This window comes from Oncorhynchus mykiss, chromosome 11 (assembly GCF_013265735.2).
Source record: "Oncorhynchus mykiss isolate Arlee chromosome 11, USDA_OmykA_1.1, whole genome shotgun sequence".
In the NCBI taxonomy this organism is placed as follows: domain Eukaryota; kingdom Metazoa; phylum Chordata; class Actinopteri; order Salmoniformes; family Salmonidae; genus Oncorhynchus; species Oncorhynchus mykiss.
Window position 1 is genome coordinate 23,328,795 of NC_048575.1, and position 14,275 is coordinate 23,343,069.

Here is a 14,275-nt window from a genome sequence, read left to right on the forward strand (position 1 = left end):
GAATCAGATAGCCAATGCCCCTCTCTCTCTGTGTTGCTTTCAGTTTTGACACATAGCCTACCCCAGAGAAAAATAAAGAATATCCTTTGTGCAACAGTGACATCTTTTGGTAAAAAATATCCCTGCTTGGAGTTATAGAGGATGTGTGAGGTCCAGGTCAACAAATCATCAATAACAATCTGTATTAGGCTACTACTGTATGCTTTTATTTAAAAACAAATCTCTGATTTAAAGATAAATAACTTACCTTAAAGAAACAATAAACACCAACGCATCCAGTAGCCTAAGACGTTAAAATAAATTGCTGCCTGTGTAATAATTGCAATGTACTTTCTATAGTAGCAATATTGTAATATATATTCCAGCCTCATCTCGGGTAACGCAGGACTCAAATGTCGCGTGATTGTTCAACTGCTTTTCATGTTTAAGTATTCGGCCCACGGTTTCCACTAGCTACCACAGCCACAAAGTCAAATATATCGTAAAAATGTATGAAAACAAAAATGAGTTTTATGGTTATAATTTTAAGTTAGGGTTAGGTATAAGGTATAAGGTTAGGGTTTAAGTCACATTTTAAGAAAATATATTATAGAAATAGGCGGGGTTCATTACTTTGTGGCTGTGGTAACTAGTCTCTGCCCACGAAAAAATCTGCCATAAAAGACTATAGAAGTACATCCATGGCTATTCAAATGAAGGCTAGTCCTTCATCCTTCACACGGGTCACAGTCATCACATGTAGTCCTACTCTCCTACCATGGATATCAAAGGCTACATTTTGTTGCTTCTTCTATTCATAACAGTGACACGTAGCTATGTCCTTTCGCATATAACATTGATGTCACACACTTTTACAGATATAATCTGACATGTCAGATATCGATATCCTGACCTGTCCAATTCAACTCATCCGTGGCCAACCCTCTCCTTTTCCAGTGGTACTTCCGTTTCTGCGCAGTAAATTGAATTCACTCAAATTCTGAAATTATACTGAGTTTCAGCAGCAGCGACTGCTGATGATGTCCCCGTAGCCTACATTGTCGGTGTAAATCTGGGCAGCTATGAGTAGAACTATCGACGCTGTTGTGTCCCCCACCCAAACAAATACAATACCTGCCGACATCTCCGGACAGATGTTAGATCTAGACGAGGACGACGATTTAGAAGTTTTCAGCAAGGTAAAAATAACACTAGCCTACTAATGTGGAATGTGCAGGGAAGTTTAGAAACGGAGTTGGCGCAGGGGGTTGAATGCGATATTTTTGTGCTACGTGGATAGCCTGCATTTGACACTCAGTGGTGAGTTAATCGTTCAGGGAAGTTTGCATTGCTTTTGTAAATCCAATGAAGTTCAGGCAGGAAAGTGCATTGTTATGGTGCTTTCCTCTTGGATAGTCTAAAATGTAAATCTTACCAGTTTAAATCACTGTATTTTACGTAGTCTACATCAATGTACCCCGACTGCATCTTAAAAGTATATTTTATATCAGACATTGGTTCGAAACAGTCTGTGTATTACCCTTTTGAATTATCTGCTGATGTTATGTTTTTGTCAGTTTCAAAGGTCACTCGATCAGACGATGTCATGCAAATATCATTAGGACTAATGCCGCGTTCAAAAAACTAAGAACTCGGAATAATAAGAGGTCAAATCATGACGTGTGATCTTTAACTCCGAAAGTCGGAGCTGTGGAAAGAGGCCCGAGTTCCCGAGTTGGATCACCGTTAAAAAAAAATCCCAAGCGGAACTTTTTTTCCCAGTTCCCAGTTGTTTTCAACGCAATGAAGTCGGAAGTCAGAGATTTCCGAGTTCCAAGCTCCCAGTTGTTGTGAACACTGCATACTTTATCTTGTTGCCATCCACAGAGGCGTCATGCACATAGGGGGAACGTGCCCCCATAGAGTAGTCTGCATGTTTTTATTTGGTTGTTTCTCTGATACTACTGGCCACTTAGCAATTTTATAAAGTTTATAAAGTTAGCTAGCCCAGTTAGGTTCACAATCTCCCAAAGTTGTAACTAGCTACCATTTCAGGCAATCATTGAAGTTAAAGTAGCTAGCTTTTCTTTCTTAGATGGCATGCCAATTACTAAATGTTAGTGCTGAACCATTAACTGAAATGTTGGTTATTTTATTTATTTTCAAACAACTAATTGACCAAAGTTAAATTATTTGGAATTTCATTAACTTTCGTTAACTTGCCTAGTTAAATAAAGGTAAAAAAAATAAAATAATTGCTGAGCACTACTAAGATTACCCAGATTTTAGCCAAAATGCAGAGAAGCATATTTTGTTTCTTAAAAAAAGAACCACCAGTCAGGAGGATACAGAGAGCTCAAGAGATATGCAGAAAAGTTTATTTTATTTTTAATCGAATTAAGCATAATAATTATGACTCTATATTGCAGGAAAAGGGTGTTTGAAAAAAGCCAAATTCTCCAATTTACAGATGAGGTCAGAGGTCGACCGATATGATTTTTTGATACCGATTGTTGGAGGACCAAAAAAAGCTGATACCGATTAATCGGCCAAATATTTGTTTATACATATGAGTAGTGTAACGACCCTGGGTTTATAAGGGCGACGCACAATTGGCCTAGCGTCGTCCGGGTTAGGGAGGGTTTGGCCGGTAGGAAAATCCTTGTCTCATCGCGCACCAGCGACTCCTGTGGTGGGGCGGGCACAGTGCGCGCTAACCAAGCTTGCCAGGTGCACAGTGTTTCCTCCAACACATTGTTGTGGCTGGCTTCCGGGTTGGATGGCGCTGTGTTAAGAAGCAGTGCGGCTTGATTGGGTTGTGTATCGGAGGACGCATGACTTTCAACCTTCGTCTCTCCCGAGCCCGTACGGGAGTTGTAGCGATGAGACAAGATAGTAGCTACTAAAATGATTGGATACCACGAAATTGGGGAGAAAAAGGGGTAAAATTCAAACAAACAAAAAAATAAATTCATGTTAGCAGGCAATATTAACTAAATATGCAGGTGTAAAAATGTATACTTGTGTATTGATTTTATGAAAGGCGTTGATGTTTATGGTTAGGTACACATTGGTGCAACGACAGTGCTTTTTTTCGCGAATGTGTTTGTTAAATCACCCGTTTGGCGACGTAGGCTGTGATTCAATGACAAATTAACAGGCACCGCATTGATTATATTTAACGCAGGACAAGCTAGATAAACTAGTAATATCATCAACCATGTGCAGTTAACTAGTGATTATGTTAAGATTGATTGTTTTTTTATAAGATAAGTTTAATGCTAGCTAGCACCTTACTGTGGCTCCTTGCTGCACTCGCAAAGCAGGTAGTCAGCCTGCCACGCAGTCTCCTCGTGGAGCGCAATGTAATCGGACATAATCAGTGTCCAAAAATGCTGATTACAGATTGTTATGAAAACTTGAAATCGGCCCTAATTAATTGGCCATTCCGATTGATCGGTCGACCTCTATCCTAGACCCCCTGTGGCTCACCCCCCTAGCTATCCTCACTTTTGTGCCCCCTCAGATTGTTGGGGTGCATGATGCCCCTGTTGCCTAATGTAGCAATATTTTTGATACTCTTGTCACATTTTGTTGCCAAATCTGATTGTTGCATGATCATTGCTGGATGAAAGTTGTGGCCGCCAAGATCACACAACTAAGTTAACAGGGTTTTTGAAGTTCATCTGTCAGACTAGCAGAAGAATCAGACAGCAAGAAAGCCACTCATGGTACCAACTAAGAAATTCCATGAGGCGACAGGGAATCAAATCAAGTGCATATTTGATCTAAATCTAATGTTTATTTGTAGCTTATTCTTTTTGCAACATCACAGAGAAATCAGTTAAGAATTACATCGTTGTTATTTCAGCTTGTGCTGTCCCCATTGTTTTGCAGTGCGCATCGCAGCCAGGGGAGTAGCCTAGGCAGCAGGCTATGCATTCTGCTGACTACATTAGCCTCTCAGTTCAGTGTTATTACAGGAAGCTTCATGAAAGGACAATGACAAAAGCGTGTCGTGCTGCTGCCTGTGAACAATGGCACATCAGTTCAAGTCCGCTGAAACGTTTGCATGTTGTACATGGCCTGGCCATGATTTGAATATGACAGTGACATTACCACTGGTTGTTGACCTCGGATTGTGGAACGTCAAATCATTTGCAAATGGTGCCATATTTCTTGACAAAGTTTAGGGACCATTAAATAAAACTGACAGTTGAAAGTTCCTTATCAGACATCACAAACAAACTCGGTAGGATAGTCTACAGGTAGGTAGGACTGTTAGCCATTTTATAGGATCTGAGGACATCAGATGATAAATGCATTAAACTTACCTGACCCATGAAATGTGATGAATGCACAAATTCTCACAAATTATGTGCTACTTTGTCCTGGACCTGCTATTGTGACCCTCCCTCTCTCTCTTCCGCTCTCTGACCTGCTGTCTCGACCTGTGAATTGTCGGCTATGAAAAGCCAACTAACGTTTACTCCTGAGGTGCTGACCTGTTGCACCCTGTATAAACACCATGACTATTATTTGACCCTGCTGGTCATCTATGAACGTTTGAACATCTTGAGGAACGATCTGGCCTAAATGGCCATGTACTCTAATCTCTACCCGCCAATGCCAGAAGAGGACTGGCCACCCCTCAGAGACTAGCTCCTGTCTAGGTTTCTCGTTAGGTTCCTGCCTTTCTAGGAAGTTTTTCCCAGCCACTGTGCTTCTACATCTGCATTGCTTACTCTTTGGTGTTTTAGGCTGGGTATCTGAATAAGAACTTTGTGACAACTGTTGACGTGAAAAGGGCTTTTATAAAATACTTTGAGAATGGTTGACCAAGCAGGCGATGAGAGAACTGAGTAGGGTGATATGGGTTTTATTTTCTACTGAGTAAGGGAAAAAAAAAAAAAGGGTATTTAAAGGTCTATAAATGAATTAAACTAAAACTGTTCGAACACCTCAAATCAAAGTTTATTTGTCACGTGCGCCGAATACAACAGGTGTAGGTAGACCTTACAGTGAAATGCTTACTTACAGGCTCTAACCAATAGTGCAAAAAAGGTATTAGGTGAACAATAAGTAAAGAAGTAAAAATAGTGAAAAATAACAGTATCGAGGCTATATACAGTATCGAGGCTATATACAGTATCGAGGCTATATACAGTATCGAGGCTATATACAGTATCGAGGCTATATACAGTGTCGAGGCTATATACAGTGTCGAGGCTATATACAGTGTCGAGGCTATATACAGTGTCGAGGCTATATACAGTGTCGAGGCTATATACAGTGTCGAGGCTATATGCAGTGTCGAGGCTATATGCAGTGTCGAGGCTATATACAGTGTCGAGGCTATATACAGTAGCGAGGCTATATACAGACACCGGTTAGTCAGGCTGATTGAGGTAGTATGTACATGTAGATATGGTTAAAGTGACTATGCATATATGATGAACAGAGAGTAGCAGTAGCATAAAAGAGGGGTTGGTGGGTGGTGGGACACAATGCAGATAGCCCGGTTAGCCAATGTGTGGGAGCACTGGTTGGTCGGGCCAATGGAGGTAGTCTGTACATATGTACATGTTTGTATAGTTAGTGACTATGCATATATGATATACAGAGTAGCAGCTGCATAAAAGAGGGGTTGGGAGGGGGACACACACACAATGCAAATAGTCCGGGTAGCCATTTGATTACCTGTTTAGGAGTCTTATGGCTTGGGGGTAAAAACTGTTGAGAAGCCTTTGTCCTAGACTTGGCACTCCGGTACTGCTTGCCGTGCGGTAGCAGAGAGAACAGTCTGACTGGGCTGGCTGGGGTCTTTGACACATTTTACGGCCTTCCTCTGACACTGCCTGGTGTAGAGGTCCTGGATGGCAGGCAGCTTAGCCCCAGTGATGTACTGGGCCGTGCGCACTACCCTCTGTAGTGCCTTGCGGTCGGAGGCCGAGCAATTTTCGTACCAGGCAGTGATGCAAACAGTCAGGATGCTCTCAATGTTGCATCTGTAGAACCTTTTGAGGATCTCAGGACCCATGCCAAATCTTTTTAGTTTCATGAGAGGGAATAGGCTTTGTCGTTCCCTCTTTGGACCATTCTAGTTTGGTGATGTGGACACCAAGGAACTTGACGCTCTCAACCTGCTCCACTACAGCCCCGTCGACGAGAATGGGGGCGTGCTCGGTCCTCCTTTTCCTGTAGTCCACAATCATCTCCTTAGTCTTGGTTACGTTGAGGGATAGTTTGTTATTCTGGCACCACCCGGCCAGATCTCTGACCTCCTCCCTATAGGCTGTCTCTTCGTTGTCGGTGATTAGGCCTACCACTGTTGTCGTCTGCAAACTAAATTATGGTGTTGGAGTCGTGCCTGGTCATGCATTTGTGGGTGAACAGGGAGTACAGGAGGGGACTGAGCACGCACCAGGCTCCAGTGTTGAGGATCAACGCAGCGGATGTGTTGCTCACCACCTGGGGGCGGCCTGTCAGGGAGTCCAGGATCCAGTTGCAGAGAGAGGTGTTTTAGTCCCAGGATCTTTAGCTTAGTGATGAGCTTTGAGGGTACTATGGTGTTGAACGCTGAGCTGTAGTCAATGAACAGCATTCTCACATAAGTGTTCCTTTTGTCCAGGTGGGAAAGGGCAGTGTGGAGTGCAATAGAGATTGCATCATCTGTGGATCTGTTTGGGCGTTATGCAAATTGGAATGGTTCTAGGGTTTCTGGGATTATGGTGTTGATGTGAGCCATTACCAGCCTTTCAAAGCACTTCATGGCTACTGACGTGAGTGCTACGGGTCTGTAGTCATTTAGGCAGGTTGCCTTGTTGGTATTACAGTTGGCATTACAGACTCAATCAGGGACATGTTGAAAATGTCAGTGAAGACACCTGCCAGTTGGTCAGCACATGCCCGGAGCACACGTCCTGGTAATCCGTCTGGCCCCGCAGCCTTGTGTATGTTGACCTGTTAAAAGGTCTTACTTACGTCGGCTATGGAGAGCGTGATCACACAGTCGTCTGAACAACTGATGCTGTCATGCATGCCTCAGTGGTGCTTTCCTCGACGCGAGCATAGAAGTGATTTAGCTCGTCTGGTAGGCTCGTGTCACTGGGCAGCTCACGGCTGTGCGCCCCCTTGGAGTCTGTAATAGTTTGCAAGCCCTGCCACAAGATGAGCGTCGGAGCCGTTGTAGTATGATTCAATCTTAGCCCTGTATTGATGCTTTGCCTGTTTGATGGTTCGTCACAGGGTATAGCAGGATTTCTTGTTAACTTCCGGGTTAGAGTCCCGCACCTTGAATGCGGCAGCTCTAACCTTCAGCTCTAACCTTTGCCTGTAATCCATGGCTTCTGGCTGGGGTATGTACGCACAGTCACTGTGGGGATGATGTCCTTGATGCTCTTATTGATAAAGCCAGTGACTGATGTCACTGGGGCGGCAGGGTAGCCTAGTGGTTAGAGCGTTGGACTGGTAACGAGGTACAAATCTGTCGTTCTGCCCCTGAACAGGCAGTTAACCCACTGTTCCTAGGCCGTCATTGAAAATAATAATTTGTTCTTAACTGACTTGCCTAGTTAAAAAGGTAAATATATATATATATATATTTATTCATTTATTTATTTTTTAAACGTGGTGTACTCCTCAATTCCATTGGAAAAATCCCGGGACATGTTCCAGTCTGTGATAGCAAAATATCCTATAGTTTAGCATCTGCTTCAACTGACCACTTTTTTTATAGACCGAGTCACTGGTGCTTCCTGCTTTAATTGTTGCTTGTAAGCAGGAATCAGGAGGATAGAGTTGTGGTCGGATTAACCAAATGGAGGGCGAGGTTAGAGCTCTGTACGCATCTCTGTGTGTGGAGTATAGGTGATCTAGAAGTCTTTTCCCTCTAGTTGCACATTTAACATGTTGATAGAAATTTGGTAGAACAGATTTAAGTTTCCCTGCATTAAAGTCCCCGGCCACTAGGAGCGCTGCCTCTGGGTGAGTGGTTTCCTGTTTGCTTATTTCCTTATACAGCTGACTGAGTGCGGTCTTAGTGCCAGCATCTGTCTGTGGTGGTAAATAAACAGCCACGAAAAGTATAGCTGAAAACTCTCTAGGCAAGTAGTGTGGCCTGCAATTTATCACAATATACTCTACTACAGGCGAGCAGAATCTAGAGACTTCCTTAGATTTCGTGCACCAGCTGTTGTTTACAAATATGCACAGACCGCCCCCCTCGTCTTACCGGAGTGTGCTGTTCTATCTTGCTGGTGCAGCGTATATCCCGCTAGCTGAATATCCATGTCGTCATTCAGCCATGATTCCGTGAAACATAGGACATTACAGTTGATGTCCCCGTTGGTAGGATATTTGTGATCGTACCTCGTCTAATTTATTGTCCAATGATTGCATGCTGGCGAGTAATATTGACGTAACAGCAGCTTTCCCACTCGCCTTCTGCGGGTCCTCACGAGGCATGTCCTCTGTACCTGTTTCTTCCTCTTGCAAATAACGGGGATGTTGGCCCTGTCGGGTGTTTGGAGAATGTCCTGTGCATCTTGCTTGTTGAAGAAAGAAATCTTTGTCTAATCCAAGGTGAGTGATCTCTGTTCTGATACCCAGAAGCTCTTTTTTTGCGTAAGATACGGTTGCAGAAACATTATGTGCAAAATAAGTTACAAAGAACACACACAAAAAAAACACATAATGGCACAATTGGTTGGGCGCCCGTAAAACTGCTGCCATTTCTTCCGGCGCCACTTTATCTGAAACATAGATACATGTGTAAGGGAGGTCTGCGTGGCAGAATAGGCGCAACTCACAGGGTTAACTCGAGCCATAACGTTAGAGCACAGAATATAAAGAGATGGCCAGTTCCAAATATCTGAGGCAGGTCGGCTACAAAGATGCAAATAAATGATCACGGATCTGTTCTTAAATGTTTTAGCATAAACATGATTTTAAGCATACTTATTATTATTTATTATTATGATGTGTTTTAAATGTATTAATTTTGAATAGAAAATTCTAGCATAATGTTTTAAACTGGGGAACTCCATTTCCCCTATGCTGGACGGAGGTGGTATCACCGAACACACCCCTCCATTTCAGGATAATAGGACGTGCCAATTAGCTGCATGCTCTCTAACAAGTGCACCTGGCCTCTGTGCTGCAGACAAGGCACCAGAGAAGAGCTGCAAAAACTGAAACGGTAAAACTTAGAAATAATTGTTAGAATTAATATTTGCAGCAGTTCAATAAAGGTGTGTCTTTGATATTTGAAATGGAAACCACATGTTGGGTCATTATTTGATTGGACACTAAATGTTTGGTGCAAATTAATGTTAAAGTGCAAAGGAAAGGGCTGTTTAGCTGAGAAGCTACATGTGGTCGTCGCATCACAAGATGGTGTTGTGTAACACTCTTACACGATGTACTGTATGGTATTTACTGTTGTGACAAAGTAACTGGCCAGCGCACGTGCATTTTGGTTCTGGGTTTCTCTTCCAGATGATTTAAATCAGTTCTGCCTTTCATGATTTGTTTTTCTAGGATTCGACTCTTGCAGACGGGAATATGTTCAACGCCTCAATGCCGACATCCCCAGGCTCCATGGTCAACCAGTGTAAGTTTGAGGAGGACGAGGAGAGTGACTCTAAAGACATCTTCATTACAGTGGACAACCCAGAGAGTCATGTGACTGCCATTGAGACCTTCATCACCTACAGAGTTCTGACCAAGGTGAGGAGGGGGGGGGGGGGGGTGTAATGTACTGTATGTCCTCTAGAAATGGAATTGCATCGATTGTACAGTATATACTAGACTGTGTATTTGCCAATAGAATTGAGGTAATCTGGTCTTTACTGTGTTTCTCTCTCTGCCTGCCTCAGACCACACGGAGTGAGTTTGACAACTCTGAGTACGAAGTCCGCAGGCGCTACCAAGACTTCCTCTGGCTCAAAGGGAAACTGGAGGATACCCACTCAACTCTCATTGTTCATGTATGTGGTGTCTGACCTGTAAAGGAATTGAGAATTTGGCTCCATACTATCGATCCACTACATATTTCTGAGCTCCGTTTTAATCCTCCTTCCTGTCCTCAGCCTCTGCCAGAGAAGTTTGTGGTGAAGGGGATGGTGGAGAGGTTCAATGGTGATTTCATCGAGACACGGAGGAAAGCTCTCCACAAGTTCCTTAATCGCGTTGCTGATCACCCCATTCTGTCCTGCAGCGAAGACTTCAAAGTCTTCCTTAGTGCTCAGGCCTGGGTAAGCAAGCATATACCGAATGCATACATAAACGCGCACCAAACACATAATCCATAAAAGCTTTGAGAGCACACAAAAGACTGATGTTACGCAGTCAGACTACACACACACGCCTGCTACGTCAAGCTAGTCTAATTGCACATGGTATAGTCCCGCTGTCCTACCACTAAACCTGATTAGCCTAGTAGTTTAATGCCTAGACTTTAACTCTGTGAATGAATGCCTCCCTTGTGCCTCCCTTGTGTCTTTAGCATGTTATCAGTTTACGGTTTAGTTGATCCATTTTGTTGTACCATTTAAAAAAACAACAAGCACACAACTTGAAAAAGACACGCGCACATGAGTAAAATCATGAAGGATAACAGACAATAAAGTCTGGGACTTATTCCCATTGTTAAATCATGGTGGAGAACACATAATAAAGTCTGGGACTTATTCCCATTGTTAAATCATGGTGGAGAACACATAATAAAGTCTGGGACTTATTCCCATTGTTAAATCATGGTGGAGAACACATAATAAAGTCTGGGACTTATTCCCATTGTTAAATCATGGTGGATAACACATAATAAAGTCTGGGACTTATTCCCATTGTTAAATCATGGTGGAGAACACATAATAAAGTCTGGGACTTATTCCCATTGTTAAATCATGGTGGAGAACACATAATAAAGTCTGGGACTTATTCCCATTGTTAAATCATGGTGGAGAACGCATAATAAAGTCTGGGACTTATTCCCATTGTTAAATCATGGTGGATAACACATAATAAAGTCTGGGACTTATTCCCATTGTTACATCATGGTGGATAACACATAATAAAGTCTGGGACTTATTCCCATTGTTACATCATGGTGGAGAACACATAATAAAGTCTGGGACTTATTCCCATTGTTACATCATGGTGGATAACACATAATAAAGTCTGGGACTTATTCCCATTGTTACATCATGGTGGAGAACACATAATAAAGTCTGGGACTTATTCCCATTGTTACATCATGGTGGAGAACACATAATAAAGTCTGGGACTTATTCCCATTGTTACATCATGGTGGATAACACATAATAAAGTCTGGGACTTATTCCCATTGTTACATCATGGTGGAGAACACATAATAAAGTCTGGGACTTATTCCCATTGTTACATCATGGTGGATAACACATAATAAAGTCTGGACCTTATTCCCATTGTTACATCATGGTGGATAACACATAATAAAGTCTGGGACTTATTCCCATTGTTACATCATGGTGGAGAACACATAATAAAGTCTGGACCTTATTCCCATTGTTACATCATGGTGGAGAACACATAATAAAGTCTGGGACTCCCATTGTTACATCATGGTGGATAACACATAATAAAAGTCTGGACCTTATTCCCATTGTTACATCATGGTGGAGAACACATAATAAAGTCTGGGACTCCCATTGTTACATCATGGTGGATAACACATAATAAAAGTCTGGACCTTATTCCCATTGTTACATCATGGTGGATAACACATAATAAAGTCTGGGACTTATTCCCATTGTTACATCATGGTGGATAACACATAATAAAGTCTGGGACTTATTCCCATTGTTACATCATGGTGGAGAACACATAATAAAGTCTGGGACTCCCATTGTGGTCTTGTAACAAGACTGCTAGGCAAGATCCAACACGGTTGAACACATTGACCACGAGATAATAAAACAAATATCTATCTCATTGCAGTAACATCATAGGGGTCATTCATATGGGCACAGAAGACATCAAACAGTTTTTTAACAACTTAATTTTCAAAGATGCCCAGAGAGGATGTTTTTTTTTTTTTTTATGGGCAGAGGCAACTCATTCCACTCTTAAGGCTCCAGTATACAAGAAAGTAGCTTTCTAAGCACACCTGATCTGATGCTGTGATTGTGTGTATCCCTGACACGGGGAAAGTAATCAGTTAGAAGTCTGGGCGCTGTTCTTAAGACGATCAAGTTTAGCCAACGCATCTTATACTCTTGTGTCAGGACATAACGTTAGGCCTTGGCCTCAATGAGAACAGGGAGACCACCACTGGATTGTGTTTTAGGTTGAAGGGGATTTTTCTCATCTGATCAGGCGCTTGGTGTGCTCTTTGAGTTTGTGGAACAACATTTAATTCAAGGTCAATGTGACATGAAAGCCATTTCTGTAACTTGGTGACAGTGGAATGTTCTAGTCTAGAGCACATGTTATTGTTACAATGGAAAGGATAGGATACAGTATCTGTCTCTGACATAATCTATCTCTGTCAATATTATGTCAATCTCACTCCTTCCAATGTAAAGTAAAAGTAAGCTCAGAGAATATAATTAGCTGCAATCTGCCATACTACAGGATGGGGCTTTGTCATTGAACATGGTTTGTTCTAAAGCATTTAATTTGACCCCAGTTTGTGTTGGTGTGTGTATGCGTGCGCGTCTCTCCATCCCGTCTGTCCCTGTAGGAGCTGACAACCTATAAGAAGCAAGGCCCGGGGTTCCTGAGCAGGATGGGGGAAACGGTGCGAGCGGTGGCTAACTCAGTCAGAGGGGTGAAGAACCGGCCAGAGGAGTTCACCGCCATCCAGGAGTACGTGGAGGATTTCAGCAACAAGATCGGCTCTCTGGACAAAGTCACCCAGAGGATCGTCAAAGAACAGAAAGGTAAGACCACAGAGTTAAATATTACTCTCTAAACATACCAACTAACTAGTTAATACTATTATGGGTACGCACACAGAGTTACATGAATGTAGTGTTTTCAATCAGACTTGTAAATCGCTCCGTTTCAAAAATAGAGAATGATAGAGGGTTCTTGTTCTTTGTATCCGTCCCATTATGGTGTCTGTGACTGCACGTGCAGTGATATTGAGGCAATCTCTATTTTGAAGTTGTACATTTTCTTCTACTTCTGTGAGTTGGTAAAAAACTGAAATGGTGCATACTGCCACCTGGAGTGTGTATGAACAGGTATAAAGTCAAGCTTGGCTATTTACAGCCACCTCCAGTTATGAAATATTTGCTCATACTGATGACCCCGATCAAACCCATAGGAAGTTCCACCCAGTTGACTACTTCAAAATGGTGAAAGTCCTCAATGCCACTACCTATGCTAAAACAGAGTCCTCTATCTCTATGGTCTCAAAGGACCTGGAGGAGCTGAAGGGTAGTGCATTGTGGGTAGGGTAGTTGACAGTACATATCCCTGTTTGTGTCTCAGAGTACCTGGAGGAGCTAAAGGAGTACGGGCCCACCTACACCCTGTGGTCTGGCTCGGAGGAGGAGCTGGCAGAGCAGTTGAAAGGTGTAGCCGGCTGCATAGAGAGGTGCTGTAAAGAGACAGAGGAACAGGTCGGCCATCTCTCAGACACCCTGGTGCCTGTTTTACACGAGTATGTCCTGTGTGCTGAGACACTCAAGGTAAGTCAACTCCTCTGGCGTAAGACAGTAATGGAAGTCGTTTAACCGGCTGTTAAGTGGCGTTTAGGTGTCGTTAGTAGACCAAATGACAGCCCAGCACTGTGCAGTACTTGCTAAACCTGTAATGTTGATGAAACATGAAAGGCTTTGACTTAACTTGCCCCCAACACCCACACATATTTACATAGTCTACGTACACAAACATACCTACTGTGTACATAATATCAAGCCTAATGCATCTTTTTGTTGGATTTTCAGGACTAAGCAATGATCACCCCTAGATCATTTTATGTTCCTTTTTTCTAGGCAGTATTGAGACGGAGGGATAACATTCAGGCGGAATTTGAGGCCAAGAATGAAGCTCTGGCCACCAAGAAAGTTGACCGCGATGCAGTAAGTGCAAAATTGGCTTTTTATAAATGTAAGTAGTTTAGCAGACGCTCTTATCCAGAGCAACTTTGTTAGTTCATCTTAAGATGTATACACTAAGTGGGACAACCACATCTCAGTCATAGTAAGTCTGTTTTTTTTCCTCACAGTAGCTATTAGCAAAATCAGTGCTGGGGGGGGGGGGGGATTCGAGTGTTAGTTTAGGAAAGGTATGTTTTTATTCTATA

The 14,275-nt window shown here is 42.6% G+C and overlaps 1 protein-coding gene across 3 annotated transcripts in view; it reads left to right on the forward strand.

Annotated features, from left to right (window-relative positions):
• Window positions 1-955: 955 nt before the first annotated feature.
• snx7 (sorting nexin 7) overlaps window positions 956-14,275 on the forward strand; it is a 36,250-nt gene continuing 22,930 nt past the window's right edge. Inside the window, exons 1-7 of one of the 3 annotated variants that reach the window (XM_036935203.1) lie at window positions 956-1,178; window positions 9,520-9,708; window positions 9,858-9,968; window positions 10,071-10,235; window positions 12,704-12,902; window positions 13,459-13,658; window positions 13,965-14,051. In XM_036935203.1, coding sequence (XP_036791098.1) covers window positions 1,062-1,178; window positions 9,520-9,708; window positions 9,858-9,968; window positions 10,071-10,235; window positions 12,704-12,902; window positions 13,459-13,658; window positions 13,965-14,051 — 1,068 coding nt within the window. In that variant the 5' untranslated portion in view covers window positions 956-1,061. Of the gene's footprint in view, window positions 1,179-9,051; window positions 9,179-9,519; window positions 9,709-9,857; window positions 9,969-10,070; window positions 10,236-12,703; window positions 12,903-13,458; window positions 13,659-13,964; window positions 14,052-14,275 lie in introns of those variants that run through there. The other 2 variants (XM_036935204.1, XM_036935205.1) reach the window with 2 other exon arrangements.